Source organism: Symphalangus syndactylus, chromosome 22 (assembly GCF_028878055.3).
Source record: "Symphalangus syndactylus isolate Jambi chromosome 22, NHGRI_mSymSyn1-v2.1_pri, whole genome shotgun sequence".
NCBI classification, from domain to species: Eukaryota; Metazoa; Chordata; class Mammalia; order Primates; family Hylobatidae; genus Symphalangus; species Symphalangus syndactylus.
The window spans coordinates 75,685,585-75,702,209 of record NC_072444.2 but is presented as its reverse complement, the minus strand read 5'-3'; the positions used below and the strand labels follow the sequence as shown (position 1 = coordinate 75,702,209).

At 52.9% G+C, this 16,625-nt stretch overlaps 1 protein-coding gene across 9 annotated transcripts in view; it reads right to left on the bottom strand.

Moving 5' to 3' along the window:
* C22H7orf50 (chromosome 22 C7orf50 homolog) overlaps window positions 1–16,129 on the bottom strand; it is a 145,113-nt gene extending 128,984 nt beyond the window's left edge. For 2 of the 9 annotated variants that reach the window (XM_063631112.1, XM_063631107.1), the window contains exons 1-2: window positions 15,163–15,209; window positions 6,143–6,272 (exon numbers count right to left, since the gene is read on the bottom strand). In XM_063631112.1, the coding sequence (XP_063487182.1) occupies window positions 6,143–6,271 (129 nt within the window). In that variant the 5' untranslated portion in view covers window position 6,272; window positions 15,163–15,209. Of the gene's footprint in view, window positions 1–6,142; window positions 6,273–14,283; window positions 15,269–16,019 lie in introns of those variants that run through there. The other 7 variants (XM_063631108.1, XM_055260885.2, XM_063631109.1 and 4 more) reach the window with 7 other exon arrangements.
* Between the last annotated feature and the right edge of the window lie 496 nt (window positions 16,130–16,625).

Here is a 16,625-nt window from a genome sequence, read left to right as displayed (position 1 = left end):
AGCAGCGCGGCCGGCAGGGATGGAGGAGGGAGCCGGCCCCCCGCTGCCTATGCGGGCCTCAGGGAGACCACACAAGTTCTCGGGGTCTCAGTTTTCCCACACGTAAGATGGTTCCTCAGGTTCCACCTGCCTTTCAGCCTTGTACACGTATGAGTTCAAAATTCAGTCGGCAGACAACGCGGCATGCAGCAGTCAGACAGGAGAAAATGAGAACAATGTGGGTGGGGGTGGGTGGAATTCTACTAAGAAAAACAATTCGGGCTCCCAGGGAGCCTCCACAGACACCAGCAACCACTCAGCCCCAAGAGTTCAACGACACAAAATCCCACTGCCAGAGCAGTAATGCTTCTTGGGGCAAAATACCATTGGTCTGAAGTATTTTGGCTCAGAGCAAATTCTCAAGGCCATGAAGTTCACAGCCTCGTTTGACGGTTTTATAAAGCTGCGGGCTTCATGCTCAAGTAATTCACATTGATTTTCAACATTACAAAAGCAGCAAATCGAGAGCCTCTACACACCGGTCCAAGCCGAGTAGCCCTGCTCCCTTCAGCTGACCACCACCTGCGCCCCGCGTTCTGGCTGCGGGAGGCGCGGGCCTCACAGCCGGGCGGTCACGCCTGGCGGGTTTACAGCCAAGACCACGAAACAGCCAGGGCCAGAAAGGCTGCACCTGGGAACGTGGTGCCCTGGGCTTACTGTGGCCCACGAAGCCTTCTGCGGCCACTGCACTCACACAGGGCAGCGTGCTGCACACGCCCAAGGCCTCGTCTGAGCCCCCACGGTCCTTACACGGCACCTAGACACATGGACCCTGCCCTCGGCTGAGCCTCCGCAGGCTCGCTGCCGGCCAAAGGAAGGGATCCTGGCCTCTGCTAGTGGGCTCCATGTGGTAACCAGAGTCAGAAACCAGGGGTGAGTCTCTTCCCCAGGACCAGCTGGCCAGGTGACTGAAACCAGCACAGCACCCACGCCTCTGCCCCTGGCACCTCCAGGCTGCTAAGAATCTGCTGTCAAGATGCTTGTGTGGACGGAAAGTGTGGCACACATAAGGGATTCCTATGAGGCAGAGGAAGCCAGGGGGGTTCTGCTGACATGCTGACAGCAGTGGACTCAGGGAGCCCACCTTCCATTTCCAGGCAGCCAAATGGCACTGACAGCAGCAGGGAGGCGGCCGGGTCATCAAAGGGCCTCCACACCAGCAGCCATTCGGCTGGCTCTGCATGGGGTGGTCACGCGTACGCTGCCTTCCCCTGCATACAGCTCTGTGGCTTCAGACAGAAACAGAGAAGTTAAGGGTCCCCTTTAGTGAGACTGGAGAAGGAGGGGGAGGGCAAAAGACAGAAAGACCTGCCGAGTCACATGACCTCCCACCACGTCCGCCGACCCCAAGGGATGCTGGGCAGCAGGCCCGGCTCAGCCGGGGCCCCACAGTCCTCCCGAAGGACATGTGTCATTTGAAACCTCATCCTCACGACCCGCTCAAGTGGGAAACCAGGCCTGGAAGGGTTAAAGGAACGTGAAAACAGAACTCCTAAACCCCAGCTCCCCGGGGAGGGCTTAGCTATGAAACAGGAAGCAGACAGGGCAAACCCTGGGACCCCTCTGGTCCACAAGAGGAAAGGCCCGAGGCACCAACCCCAGCAGCAGAACCTCCTGCCCGCAGAGCTGAGGAGGACAAGCGGCAGGTGCCAGTCCCTCCTAAGACCAGCGGGCAATCATACAGCCCAGTCACCAAGACACGAGACAGGCCCGTGGGAGCAACTGTTCCTCCTGCTGGGGTCACCACAAGCCACCCACCTCCCCAGCACTCCAGGCCAGCAGGGGCCTCCAGGATGGGGAGCTCAGCAAACAACACCCAGAGCCGAGACCCTGAGGCCCTGGTGCCCAGGACCGAGGAACGGCCAAACCTCACCAGTGCCAGACAGAGGCACCAGGGACTGAAGCCTGGGAGAGTGAGCGCACCCGGCCCAGGAGGCTTCCCGGGCCAAGCCCACAGGCCTGAGTGGGAACCGGAACGCTGAGGGAACGCTCCCCAAGGGGCGATGAAGTTCCCATCACTTGGGGACATGGCGGCGATCCTGGCGCAAGCTCAGAGTGCTCATGCTGTGGGAAGAGGCTGCACGGGGCGCCGGGAGCGGCCGCTGACCCGCAGGCTCCCCAGACGGATGTTGCTGGGAGGACAACACAGTGGCCCGCGGGGGGACACAGGCTTCTCCATCCTCGACGGTGAATTCCGGAGCCTCATCCAGGATGCACTGGGGGAGGGGAGGGAACCAGCGCAGTACTTTTCCACAAGCTCCCCCGGAGCCCAGGAATGCTGCTCCCCAGGCCCAGCCACCCACCATTCTAAGCACTTAGGTTCAGCTTCAAAAAAATGCTTGAAACCTTTTTTTTTTTTTTTTAACAATTTCCCATGAGAACCAGGGAAAGTCAGCAAGGAAACATCCATATTAGCAGAGACACCCCATTTCGCTGGGAGACTGGCTCCCAGACACACAAGAACATGAGCCCCTGAGGCCCCACACTCCATCTGAAAACCCTCCCAGTAGCCTGGAAACTGGCCACAGGGGCATGCACTTTGCAGAGAATCCAGCCGAAGGCAGCTCCCTCCACCAGCTCCCTCAGAAGGAACGTGGCTGCCGACCCCTGCTGGTGAACAGGGCTTCCCAGGCCCTCTTCCCGCTGCCAGCCCCTCCAAAGGCTAAGGAACCGGCTCCAGGTCGCTTCCCAACGCTCAGCTGGGCGGGCCTGAGACCAACTCCGCGCCAGTGGCCGGAAAGCCAAGTGACAGTTGGTGAGTCTGCTGGCAGCCACGTGTTACAGACCAGCAGAGTCCAGCCCTCAAAGCGGAGCTGAAGGAAACAAAGGCTTTCTTCTTTCCCCTCTTGCTTTCTAGCTTTCTTTTAATCAACACATACTTTAATAATGAAAAATAATCACATACTTTAAAATAATTACTTGAACTTAAACAAAAGGACAGACAACACTCCCTCACTTGGGTACGAGTTTTAACCTCTGCCCACACTCACTGTAAGCCTAGCTGTCTTGGGGGTCCTGCCAGTGACCAGCGGCCTGTGTGGGGATCAGGCTGGAGGAGGGTTCACCAAGAAGGGAGAGCCAGAAGCCTCTTGACTCAACTCAAAAAGTCCAGGGTGATGCCACGCCCACCAAAGTCGTGTGTGCCTGAGGCTCTGAGGAATTGGGACTGGGCTGAACCACAGAACAAGAGCGCCAACAGCAGTCGGGAAACCAGCGTCCATCTGCAACCCAAACCAAAAAGCACAACTGGACCTCAGCCTGTGAAGAAGGCGCGAGTAAGAGGCAGTCAGCCTGGGGGACACAGGAATTCAACAGCCTGCGGAGTAGGGGCCGAAATTCAGGGTGAGGCTCAGGTGGAATGCTGGGCTGCCTGCTGACCTGCTGCACGGGAGGGAGCCGCAGGACCTCGGCACCTGCCAGGCCTTGGCCTCCGGGTGACCTTGGGGTGTTCTGCTAAAAAGAGCCCAGGACAAGCCGTCTGGCTGTGCTGGGGGTGCTGTCTGGCTTCCCTCGCCCGGGGGGTGGCAGTGAGAGATGGCCCTCCGAGACAGCCAGGACCTCCTCTAGGCATACACCCCAGCTTCTCCCTTCCACCCACGCCTGCTGAGCCACCTGCAGCCACAGACGTGGTGGACGTGATTTCACACCACCTTCCGAGAGCTCAGCACTGCCTCAATGGACAGGATATCCCAGAGTGAGCTGGGCCACACCCAGCAACCAGGCACACTCCACCGTCCCGGGCATCCGTGGCTGGGTAGCCCAGGGACCCCTCCAAGCACCGGCTGTGCCCACCTCCTGCTGGAAGCCACTTTGAAGAAGGGCCCACGTGGGCTCCCCCTTTCCACCTCCCTCTGCACAGCGGCCCTTTTCTCATTTCATGAAAAACAAGGCCACCTGCCACCCCACAGCTCACAATGGCACACCGCCCCGGGCACGAGACCTCCGGCACTAACCAATGGCAGAGCTTGAACCCTGGCATCACCCTGGGGAAGTGAACAAATGTAACAAGCCAGCACCAGGCCCCTGCACAACTCGGACCCAGTCTACCTGTCACTTACTGATAGATCTTTAAAATAAGGCCAGGCGCAGTGGCTCACACTTGTAATCCCAGCACTTTGGGAGGCCGAGGTGGGCGGATCATGAGGTCAGGAGATCGAGACCTTGGTGAAACCCCGTCTCTACTAAAAATACAAAAAATTAGCCGGGCGTGGTGGCGGGAGCCTGTAGTCCCAGCTACTCGGAGGCTGAGGCAGGAGAATGGCGTGATCCCGGGAGGTGGAGCTTGCAGTGAGCCGAGATCGCGCCACTGCACTCCAGCCTGGGCGACAGAGTGAGACTCTGTCTCAAAAAAAAAAAAAAAAAAAAAAAATCTTTAAAATAAATTCTGAAAATATGTGCCCCAAACCACAGAATGGTCTCAAAGTTTAAGGACTTAAGCAACAAAGCCACAACAACACTCTCGTTCCCATTTACTCATCTATGTCAACAAGGGTGCTCAGCACTGAAATCTGACATGAGAACAGGAACAAAGCCCGTGGAAACCCGCTTTCTCTCGAGCAATGACAGCGTGGATCCACAGGTGAGTGCGCCAACCACAGAGACACGGAAAGCCCCGCCCTTCCACAGGGTGGTAACACGGGGTAACAATGCCCTTACCACGATGTGGTGCCCGCGTCATCAGATTTCACTTTATGTAGAATCATCTGTGAAAATTCCTCATCTATTATGCTGTTTCGATCAACTGCATGCTACTAATGGTAAACACAGCTCAATGTAGAAGAAAAATTTTAACACTCAGAACTTGGTGGGTAAAAAAATTTTTATATTTTCAAATTTAAACGTATATGCATCTTTTGTGGAAGATAAACATGATACAGTACATAATAAAATACTTTCAAGAATAAAAATGCAGGGCCTGGCGCAGTGGCTCACACCTGTAATCCCAGCACTTTGGGAGGCCGAGGCGGGTGGATCACGAGGTCAGGAGGTCGAGACCATCCTGGCTAACATGGTGAAACCCCATCTCTACTAAAAAATACAAAAAATTAGCTGGGCGTGGTGGTAGGTGCCTGTAGTCCCAGCTACTCAGGAGGCTGAGACAGGAGAACGGCATGAACCTGGGAGGTGGAGCTGGCAGTAAGCCAAGATGGCGCCACTGCACTCCAGCCTGGGTGACAGAGCGAGACTCTGTCTCAAAAAAAAAAAAAAGAATAAAAATGCAGGCCGGGTGCGGTGGCTCATGCCTGTAATTCCAGCATGTTGGGAGGCCAAGGTGGGTGGATCACTTGAGGTCGGGAGTTTCAAGACCAGCCTGGCCAACATGGTGAAACCCCGTCTCGCCAACATGGTGAAACCCCATCTCTATCAAATATACAAAACACTAGGTGGGTGTGGTGGTGTGCACCTGCAATCCTGGCTACCTGTGGGGCTGAGGCAGGAAAATCGCTGGAACCTAGGAGATGGAGGTTGTACTGAGCCGAGATCCCACCACTGCACTCCAGCCTGGGTGACAGAGACTGTCTCAAGAAAACGAAGAATAAAAATGCATAACTTTAGGAGAAGATGGCTCACGTGTCTTTTCAAGTGAATGGTGGTGGATACTCAAATCTCAACGTTATTCATAATCCGCTGCACACAGTTTAGAAAATGATACCAATAGGTGATTTTCAAATGGACAATAATCGTGTTATTCGACATGAACATTTCTAGATGTGCATTTTTAAACACAGGCTTTCACGACACGCCCCTGCACATGCCCAGATGAGGAGCCGCCCCTCGCACCTTCCCAGGGCACAACCGAAGGCCTGCTGCAGGCCCCTCACCATCCTGCATGCCGCCAACAAGTCCCCTATACAACATGGCACCCAAAACAGCAGTTTCCCGGCAGCTAGGAAAAGCAGGCATAGGGTTCCAACTCAAAATTTACTAAAATCCTTCTTTGTCCTACAGTCGCTTCTGGAAGGCACCAAGCCCAACCACACCTCTGCACCTGTTCCAGCCTGTGCTCCACAGAGACCAGCAGGCTGAGCCGCCCCCACTCCCTCCGGATCAGATAACAGGTGGATCCCAGAGGGCAGTGCCAGTGAAGCACTGGCGGCCTTACCTTGGAGCTAGCTCCTTCGCCATTTGGTGCAGCCTCAGGGCCCAGCAGTGGCCCCTCTGCTGACGCCTTTTTCAGCTTTTTGTTCTTTTTCTCTGTCACTTCAGGAACTTTTCTCTTCTGTTTTGCCATCCTGCAACAGACAAAGTAAACTGCTGAAGACAAGGAAATAAAAGGCTTAACTCATGTAAGATTTTTAAATAAAAAGAGGTAGGGCACTCTCCCATTAAAAAAAAAAAAGTATTTCAGAAAACATGGAAAACATATAAAAGTTAAAACAAACTCAAACCCCCATGTTTCATAACCTATGGACAACCAATTTGACACATTTTGGTGTATTTCCTTTCTGTCTTTTTTTTTTTTTGAGTCAGGGTCTCACTCTGTCACCCAGGCTGGAGTGCAGTAGCGCGATCTCGGCTCATCTCACTGTCACCCAGGATGGAGTGCAGTGGCACGATCTCGGCTCATCCCACCCTGTCACCCAGGCTGGAGCGCAGTGGCACGATCTCGGCTCATCCCACCCTGTCACCCAGGCTGGAGTGCAGTAGCACGATCTCGGCTCATCCCACCCTGTCACCCAGGCTGGAGTGCGGTGGCGCGATCTCGGCTCATCTCACTGTCACCCAGGATGGAGTGCAGTAGCGCGATCTCGGCTCATCCCACCCTGTCACCCGGGCTGGAGTGCAGTAGCACGATCTCGGCTCGTCCCACTCTGTCACCCAGGCTGGAGTGCAGTGGCACGATCTCGGCTCATCTCACTGTCACCCAGGCTGGAGTGCAGTGGCGCGATCTCGGCTCATCCCACCGTCACCCAGGCTGGAGTGCAGTGGCACGATCTCGGCTCATCTCACTGTCACCCAGGATGGGGTGCAGTGGCACGATCTCGGCTCGTCCCACCCTGTCACCCAGGCTGGAGCGCAGTAGCGTGATCTCGGCTCATCTCACTGTCACCCAGGATGGAGTGCAGTGGCACGATCTTGGCTCATCCCACCCTGTCACCCAGGCTGGAGTGCAGTGGCACGATCTCGGCTCGTCCCACTCTGTCACCCAGGCTGGAGCACAGTAGCGCGATCTCGGCTCATCTCACTGTCACCCAGGCTGGAGTGCAGTGGCGCAATCTCGGCTCATCCCACCCTGTCACCTAGGCTGGAGTGCAGTGGCGCGATCTCGGCTCACTGCATCCTCAAAACCCCAGGCTCAAGCCCTCCTCCCACCTCAGCCTCCTGAGCAGCTGTAACTACAGGCGTGTGCCACCATGCCTGGCTAACTTAAATTTTTTGTAGAGGCAGGGTCTTGCTATGCTGCCCAGGCTGGTCTTAAACCCCTTGGTTCAAGCCATCCTCTGCCTCGGCCTCCCCAAGTGCTGGGGCCACTGCTGTGAGCCAGTGTGCCCGGCCCCGTTCAGTCTTTTTTCTGAGTGTTTTTATTTAACATAGCTGCAATCATACATGCATTATATATTCTATATTTCTAACTGAACATGAACACAAAGTGTTCAAGATTAAGACAAATACCATTTTTAGTGACAGTATCATAATTTCCCAAAGGTGAAAATCTGCCTGCTCTCTAATTACTGAATATTTTGAATTGTTTTCACTTTCTCCTATCATGGGCTCACTCATGCTCCCCATCAACTAGGGAAGCTGTGGCACCACACGGGCTGCGGGCACCAGTCCTGCCCATCACAGGACACCCGGCCCCCTCGGGTGGAGGGGCTCAAGGACCACCGTGAGTCTGGGGTCTCCTCTGAGCGTGCAAGGAGCATGGAGCAGGCCACGTACGAGGGTGGATGCAGCATTCGAGGGGCGTGTGGTCAGGCCTCCTTTCTCCAGCACAGCTGTCTCCAGAACACCACACCAGGACGGAGAAGTCCAGGGACGGCAGAACCTGTGTCCTTTGTGGACTGTGTGATGAGGGAGCCGAAAGAGGCAGCTGAGGCCACCAGACCTGGGAGCCTGCTGGAGGGGCTGGGGTAGCAGGCTCATCAGCACCCCTGATGGAGGGGTGCTGGCGGCTGTGGCCAGGACCTAAGGAACAACCTGGGGTGGGGGGCGGGCAGGGACCAGGCTGCTTCTAGGAGGGAGAAGCAGGGGCCCGGCCCACGCCTGCTGCTGCAGTGAAGCCTCCTGCCTGGGTTCACTCATGCAGGACAGCAGGAGCAGAAGAAGCCCTCACCTAATCCCACGGCCCTGGTCCCCACCCCTCCCTTCCTATCCCCACCCTCCCCAGGGCCACCCCCTCACCCACACTCCTCCCTACACTCCTCCCCACCCTCCAGCTCCCAGTCTCCTCTGCCGCCCCCACTGGGTGCAGCCTTAAAAGGAGCTGAGAACAGAAAAGTGTCCTGCAGAGCCCCAGGCTATATGGGCCCCCAGGCGGGTGTGGGCAGGGGGGTGTGCCACAGAGGGCTGGGGAGCCAAGAGACAGGAACTCAACAACCAGCACACGCAGCATGCATGCTGCTTCACCACACGGCCTCCAGCCCGGACAGCTCAGACACACACCCACAAAGGACCACGTCAGTAAGCCAGGGAACACCAAGAAAGCCAAATCGCACCCCAAAATTAAAACAGTCCAGGCACAGTGGCTCACGCCTGTCATCCCAGCATTCTGGGAGGCTGAGGTGGGCAGATTGCTTGAGCCCAGGAGTTTCAGACCAGCCTGGGCAACACAGCGAGGCTCCATGTCTACAAAACATTTTTTAAAAATTGGCTACGCTTGGTGGTGCACACCTGTGGTCCTAGCTACTCAGGAGGTAGAGGTGGGAGGATTGCTTGAGCCCAAGAGGACGAGGCTGCAGTGAGCCATGACTGTACCACTGCACTCCAGCCTGGGCAAAAGAATGAGACCTTGTGTTTAAAAAAAAAAAAAAAAAAAAGTTAAGCAGGAAAGGTTACAGAAGAGCGGCAGTTTAAAAAGGGTAATCATCATGGAAAGGGCCTGGCAGCACGGAGCCCACCTAGAGCCCAGGTGTGGTCTAAATACCACTCGCTGTGAAAAAGAGTCAGGGGAGGTCAAGACAGGCCTGGGATGCCAGGTGAGGCCAGAAACCAAGGAGACAGTCAAAGAGCAAAGGCCCTGTCCAAAGGGCAGAGCCTGCACAAGGGTTCCCTCCATCCCACTTGGGACTGTCACTGGTAACAGCACATTGAAAGAATATTCCTATTGTGGAATCAGAAAATCCCAAGCCCCTCATTCTTTAATTGAGCCTTATCTTTAAAAAGCATCAGAAGCCAAAGGCTACAGATTTCAATTAGCTGTGTAATAAGAAATCTTGGAAGAATGAGATACTGTTGACACAGGGGCTCTGGAAAGACAAAAGACCTTGCCAGCCAATTACCTTGTGAGAGAAATAAGAAAAGTTCAGCAAATATTTACATACCCATTACTATAAAAGTTAAGTCAAATCTATATTCATTCTGTAAGTTATCATTTAAAAACTTAATCACTATGTCTATTTGCTAAAAAGGGATAAAAGACTTTTCCATATTATGGAAAGGTTTCTTTTAACAGTTCTAAGGGTAAGTGACTCAAGCTTTGAGATAATGAATGTTTGTTATGGAAAATGACGTTTACTTTCATTTACTGTCAATTGATTTTCAACAAGAGTGCCATGACAATTCAGTGGGAAAGACAAATGGTGCCAGGACAACTGGCTACCAACATATAAAAGAATGGATTTGGAGCCCTACCTCACACCGTACACAAAACTAACTAAAATAGATCAAAGTCCTAAATGGAAGACCTAAAACTATAAAATTATTAGAAGAAAACACAGGATTAAATCTTCATGACCTTGGATTAGGCAATGGCCTCTTACATATGGCACCAAAAACAGGCGGCAAAAGAAGAAGAGATAATAAAGTGGACTACAACAAAATTTAAAACTTTTGTGCTGCAAAGGATGCCAGCAAGAAGGTAAAGAGGCTGAGTGCAGTGGCTCACGCCTATAATCCCAGCACTTTGGGAGGCCGAGGCAGGAGGATCACTTGAGGCCAGGAGTTCCAGACCAGTCCCGGCCACATAGCAAGACCACATCTCTACAAAAAACAAAGCAAAAAGAAAACCCAGGCTGGGTGCGGTGGCTCACGCCTCTAATCCCAGCACTTTGGGAGGATGAGGTGGGAGGACTGCTTGAGCCCAGGAGTTCAAGACCAGCCTGGGCAACACAGTGAGGCTCCATCTCTACAAAAAATACAAAAAATTAGCTGGGCATGGTGATGCACACCTGTAGTCCCAGCTACCTGGGAGGCTGAAGTGGGAGGATGACCTGAGCTCTGGAAGTCAAAGTTGTAATAAGCCATGATTATGCCACTGCAACCCAGCCTGGACAACAGAGTGAGAACCTGTCTTAAAAAAAAAAAAAAAAAAAAAAAAAAAGACCACCCATAGTATTGGAGAAAATACCTGCAAATCACATATCTGACAAGACACTAGTAACCAGAATATATAAAGACCTCTAACAACTCAACAATAGGAGACAAATAACCCGGTTTTTAAATGGGGAAGGGATCTGAAGAGACATCTCTCCAAAGAAGATACACGAATGACCAATAGGCACATGAAACGCAGCTCAGCATTATGGGTCATTTAGGAAATGCCAATCAAAGAGAAACGAACACATCTCCATAAAAATGTGTACAATGATGTTCACGGCAGTATGTGCCTAATATTCAAGCGGTGGAAACAACCTCCGTGTCTGTGCATCCATGGACGAAGGGGGAAACAAGACGTGGCGTATTCACACAGGGGATACTATTCGGCCACCAGAGGAAATGGGATACTGACATGTGCCACAAGACAATGAACTCAGAAGACACTGTGCCAGGCAGGAGAAGCCAGACACCCAAGACTCCACACTGCAAAATTCCACTTCTGTGAAAAGCTCAGGATACGTAAATTATACTGACAGAAAGGAGATGAGAGATTATTTAGGGATAGGGCAAGCGGAGGGAAGAGCAGGTGACCACTAAGGGGTGCAGGGTTTCTTGTGGCAGAAGGAAAAGTCTTAAAATTAGATTGTGGTGATAGTTTCACAATCCCTCGATATACTGCAAAAAAAAAAAAAAAACAAAAAAAAAAAAACTATAATCCCTCTCAAATTATTTACCATAAATTTAAAAATATAACACCCAAGTGCGGCCGGACGCAGTGGCTCACGCCTGTAATCCCAGCACTTTGGGAGGCCGAGGCGGGCGGATCACGAGGTGAGGAGATCGAGACCATCCTGGCTAACACGATGAAACCCTGTCTCTACTAAAAATACAAAAAAAAAAAAATTAGCCGGGCGTGGTGGCGGGCGCCTGCAGTCCCAGCTACTCGGGAGGCTGAGGCAGGAGAATGGCATGAACCCGGGAGGCAGAGATTGCAGTGAGCCGAGATCAAGCCACTGCACTCCAGCCTGGGCGACAGAGTGAGACTCTATCTCAAAAAAAAAAACCACCCAAGTGCTACTTTACAATAAATAAATAAATAGGAGAAAGATCACTTGCTATGTTTGTTGTGAGACAAAATTTAGGCTGGAATACAGTGGCATGCTCACAGCTCACTGCAGCCTCAACCGCCCAGGCTCAAGCAATCCTCCCAACTCAGCCTCCGGAGTAGCTGGGACTACAGGTGTACACCACCATGTTGCTAACTTTTGTATTTTTTGTGGGAATAGGGTTTCACCATGTTTCCCAGACTGATCTCAAACTCCTGGGCTCAAGTGATCCTCCCACCTTGGCCTCCCAAACTGCTGGGATTACAGGCGTGAGCCATCACACCTGGCCCCAAAATATTTTTTTTTTAATTAGCTGGGCATGGTGGCGTGTGCCTGTAGTCCCAGCTACTTGGGAGGTTGAGGCAGGAGAATCACTTGAGCCCAGGAGTTCAAGGGCGCAGTGAATCACGATCACGCCACTATACTCCAGCCTCGGCGACAGAGCGAGAGACTGTCTCTTAAAAAAAAAAAAGGGCAGGGGGGCAAGGCTGGGCGCGGTGGCTCATGCCTGTAATCCCAGCACTTTGGGAGCCTGAGGCGGGCAGATCACCTGAAGTCAGGAGTTCGAGACCAGGCTGACCAATATGGTGAAACCCCATCTCTACTAAAAATACAAAAATTAGCCAGGCGTGGTGGCGTGTGCCTGTAATCCCAGCTACTCGGGAGGCTGAGGCAGGAGAATCACTTGAAGCCGTGGAGGTTATAGTGAGCCAAGATCGTGCCACTGCACTCCAGCGTGGGCGACAGAGTGACACTGTGTCTCTAAATAAATAAATAGGCCAGGCGCGGTGGCTCACGCCTATAATCCAGCACTTTGGGAGGCCGAGACGGGCAGATCACAAGGTCAGGAGATCGAGACCATCCTGGCTAACACGGTGAAACCCTGTCTCTACTAAAAAATACAAAAAATTAGCTGGGCGTAGTAGCGGGTGCCTGCAGTCCCAGCTACTCAGCTACTCGGGAGGCTGAGGCAGGAGAATGACGTGAACCTGGGAGGCGGAGCTTGCAGTGAGCCGAGATCACACCACTGCACTCCAGCCTGGGCTACAGAGCAGGACTCCTTCTCAAAAATAAATAAATAAATAAATAAATAAATAAATAAATAAATAAATAAAGAGTCATCTACCTGCCCTGTCTCTGACTCCTTTCCTTCCCCCATCCCATCAGGCTTTTGCCCCAAACACCCTACCACAATGACACCCACGTGGCTAAATCCCATTGCCAACTCTCAGTATGCAACTTATTTGACCTAACAGCGTTGGACTGTTGATCCTTCCTTCTCTCTTGACAGGCGGTTTTCACTTGGCATCCAGCACAGACAGCACAACTCCTGCTTTTGCTCCCACCTCTTAATCGCCCTGTCCTTGAACACTGAAGGACCCAGGCTTAGTGCTCAGCCTCCTCACTCCCTCGTGATCCCATTCGGTCATGTGGCTTCAAATACCAACTAGATGCTGATGACTTTGTTTCCTCTCTTTACAGAACTACATGCCAACTCAACTGTGTATATGTATATAGCTATATTTATATGTATATACGTATATAGTTACATATATATATGTATATGGTCATATATGTGTACCTAGACATATATATACATATATATACTTGAACTCCTGACCTCTGTTTACACTGTTTATACACATATATATAAGTGTACATATATATGTATGTGTATGGCCGGGTGCGGTGGCTCACGCCTGTGATCCCAGCACTTTGGGAGGCCGAGGCAGGGGGATCACTTGAGGTCAGGAGTTTGAGACCAGCCTGGCTAACATGGTGAAACCGCATCTTTACTGAAAACACAAAAATTAGCTGGGTGTGCTGGCACATGCCTGTAATCCCAGCTACTTGGGAGGCTGAGGCAGGAGAATCGTTTGAATCCGAGAGGTGGAGGTTGCAGTGAGCTGAGATCGCGCCACTGCACTCCAGCCTGGACAACAGAGTGAGACTCCACCTCAAAAAGAAATATATATATATAACGTGTGTGTGTGTGTGTGTATAAACTGTGTAGATATATAACTATATATAACCATATATATGTCCTTATATATATCATCTACACATATATCGTCTCAAGCTTAGGAATTCGTAATCAATACCCCTGATCACCCTCCACAAACCTGAGCTTCCTAGTGTTCATCCTCTCCATGAACATCCATCTGATGAGGTTCACATAGTAGCTTAAGCTTAAAACCTTGGTCCATCCACAAATCCTCTCTTTCTCACATACTCATCCAACCCACCACCAACTCCTGTTGGTTTGCCACTGAAATACACCCAGAATGTGACTCCCTTAAGATCCCATAGGTACCCAGTCCAAGCCACCACCTCTCACGATGGCTTTTAAACTCCTAAATCAGATGGTGTGTCACCTCCACTCAAAAAACTTCCCAAGCTGTCCCCTTCCACTTGGAGGGAAAGTCAAGGTCCTTGCCACTTGGTAGGGTCCACACGACTGCCCTGGCCCCTCCTCACATCTCTGGGAACTCACCTCCTCTTTCTCTCTCTGTTCCCAAATTGGCTGCAGCCACACTTGGCTCCCTGCTGTTTCCCCTGCACCTGCTGTTTCCTCGACCTGGAATGTTCTGGTGCCTCACTCCTCCTCCTGCTTCCTCTCCATTCTCAAAACCCCTGTTCTCATCTTCTCCATGGCACTTACCATCACCTGCTCTGTGCACCTTGTTCATCTGTCTCTCCCCTCCAGAATGGAAGTTCACTAGATCACAGACTTGTCTCCACTTGTTGACAGCTGTAGCCCAATGCCCCGAACAGTGCAGGAGGAATCCAATGAACGTTTTTTAAAAATGAATGAATGAATGAATGAATGAATGATGGAAGGGAGGAAATGGAAAGCATGCTTATGATGGAAAGTGAGGCCGGGCGCGTTGGCTCACTCCTGTAATCCCAGCACTTTGTGAGGCCGAGGCGGGAGGATCCATCGCTTGAGCCCAAGAATTCGAGACCAGCCTGGGTAACATGGTGAGACCCCATTTCTACAAAAAACATTTTCAAAAATTATCCGGGTGTGGTGGCGCGCGCATGTGGTCCCAGCCACTCGGGAGGATGAGGCGGGAGGACGACTTGAGCCCAGGAGGTGGAGGCCGCAGTGAGCTATGATCACGCCACTGCACTCCAGCCTGGATGACACACCGAGACACTGCCTCAAAAATAAAAAAAGAGAGAAAGTGGGAGCTGAAAGCCTCGGAGGGCAATCAGGGCGTCTTCAGAGGAAGGCAATGAAACCAGAGCCACTGCAAGCGCTGACGGCCTGAAACCTAGGAGCTCGCTAAGTCCCTTCCGCTCGCCCGCGCTGAGTTAACCCAGGGCGGGTGCGGGTGTCGGAGCCCGCGCCGGGACGTACCGGCCGCACCAGCCTCCCCATCACCGCGGACTCCAGGGCCGCCGCCCGCTCGCGCCGCGCCAGGCCACCGCGCACCCACGTGGAGGGGGCGGAGCCCCGCGGGAGCCCGCCCCGGGGCTCTGAGTCTCCTCGGCGTCCTAACCCGCCCGCCACCCCGCTGCTGCCCCACGCGCCTACCTGCGCCCACCTCGCCCACCAAAGCGTGAACAGCTGCGTCGCGGACTGCGGCTTCCGGCAGGGACCCGCGCCCCAGGTAAGCGTTAGTACCGCCTTCAGGAGCGCGGAGCCTCCCATTGGACGAGGTCTGCGTCCGTCTCTCCGCCAGCTAATGGCAAGCGGCGGCAGCACGGGGGGCGGGTCCAGAACCGGGCGCGGGCTAGTGACGTCATCTCTAGGGGCCTAGAGTTGCTAAGAGAGCAGCTAGTTGTCAAGGCAACCCGCCCTGCCCAGAGCAAGTGCAGACTACTAGGTTCGGGCCCCGCAGGGCTGGGGGGTCTGGGGTGCCCTGGCCGGGCTGGCGTCCCGGGGTGGGGCCTCCGCCGAGGGTCAGGGCATGGAACTCCGCTCGGAGTCGAAATGGATGAGCTACGGCTATTGGGATCAACAGGGCTAGGACTTAAACTTCGTGCTGAATTTAAAAACTCAGGATAGGTGCTAAAAAATACACAGGGTGGGTACTGTTATAATAATGCTTGTGTCCGGGGGCGGTGGCTCACGCCCGTGATCCCAGCATTTTGGGAGGCCGAGGCGGGCGGATCGCTTGAGCTCAGGAGTTCGAGACCCGCCTGGCCAACATGACGAAACCCCGTCTCTACTAAAAATACAAAAATTAGCCAGGCGTGGTGGCAGGTGCCTGTAATCCCAGCTACTCTGGAGGCTGACGCAGGAAAATCGTTTAAGCCCGGGAGGTGGAGGTTGCAGTGAGCCGAGATCGTACCACTGCACTCCAGCCTGGGCGACAGAATGAGACTCTGTCTTAAAAAATAAAAAATAAATTAAAAAAATAAAAATTAGCCAGGTGTGGTAGCACGTGCCTGTCGTTCCTGATACTCCGGACGCTGAGGTGGGAGGATCGCTGGAGCCTGGGAGATGGAGGCTGCCGTGAGCTATGATCAAGCCACTGCACTCCAGCCTGGGCAACAGACCCCGTCTGAAAAAAAAAAAAAAAAAAGCACGCTTTCAAGTCACCCAGTAAGTTAAGTGCTTGGCAGCCATATCAAGTATGATGTACGTTGCCTCAGGAATCCAAAGGTGACAAGCAAAGAAGGTGCACTCTTCCTTACTGGTAGAAGATTGTATTTGGTCCCTTTTTCTGCATAACAAATTAACCCAACATTTAGCAGCCTAAAATAACATTTATTTTCTCATGGTATCCGGGGTCAGGAAAGTGGGCGTGGCTGAGCTCTGTGCCTTTGCCTCAAGGGTTCACCACGTTGTGGTCGAGGTGTCCCCCAGGGCTGTGGTTTCATCTGAAAGCTTGTCTGGAATGATCCACTCCCAAGCTCACACACACGGATATTGTAAGGACTCAGTCCTCCAAGGTCACTGGAGAAGGGCCTCAGCCTTGCTGGCTGCTGCCCAAAGGCCACCCTCAGTTCCTTAGTACATGGGCCTTACCACAAGGAAGCTCACAACACTGC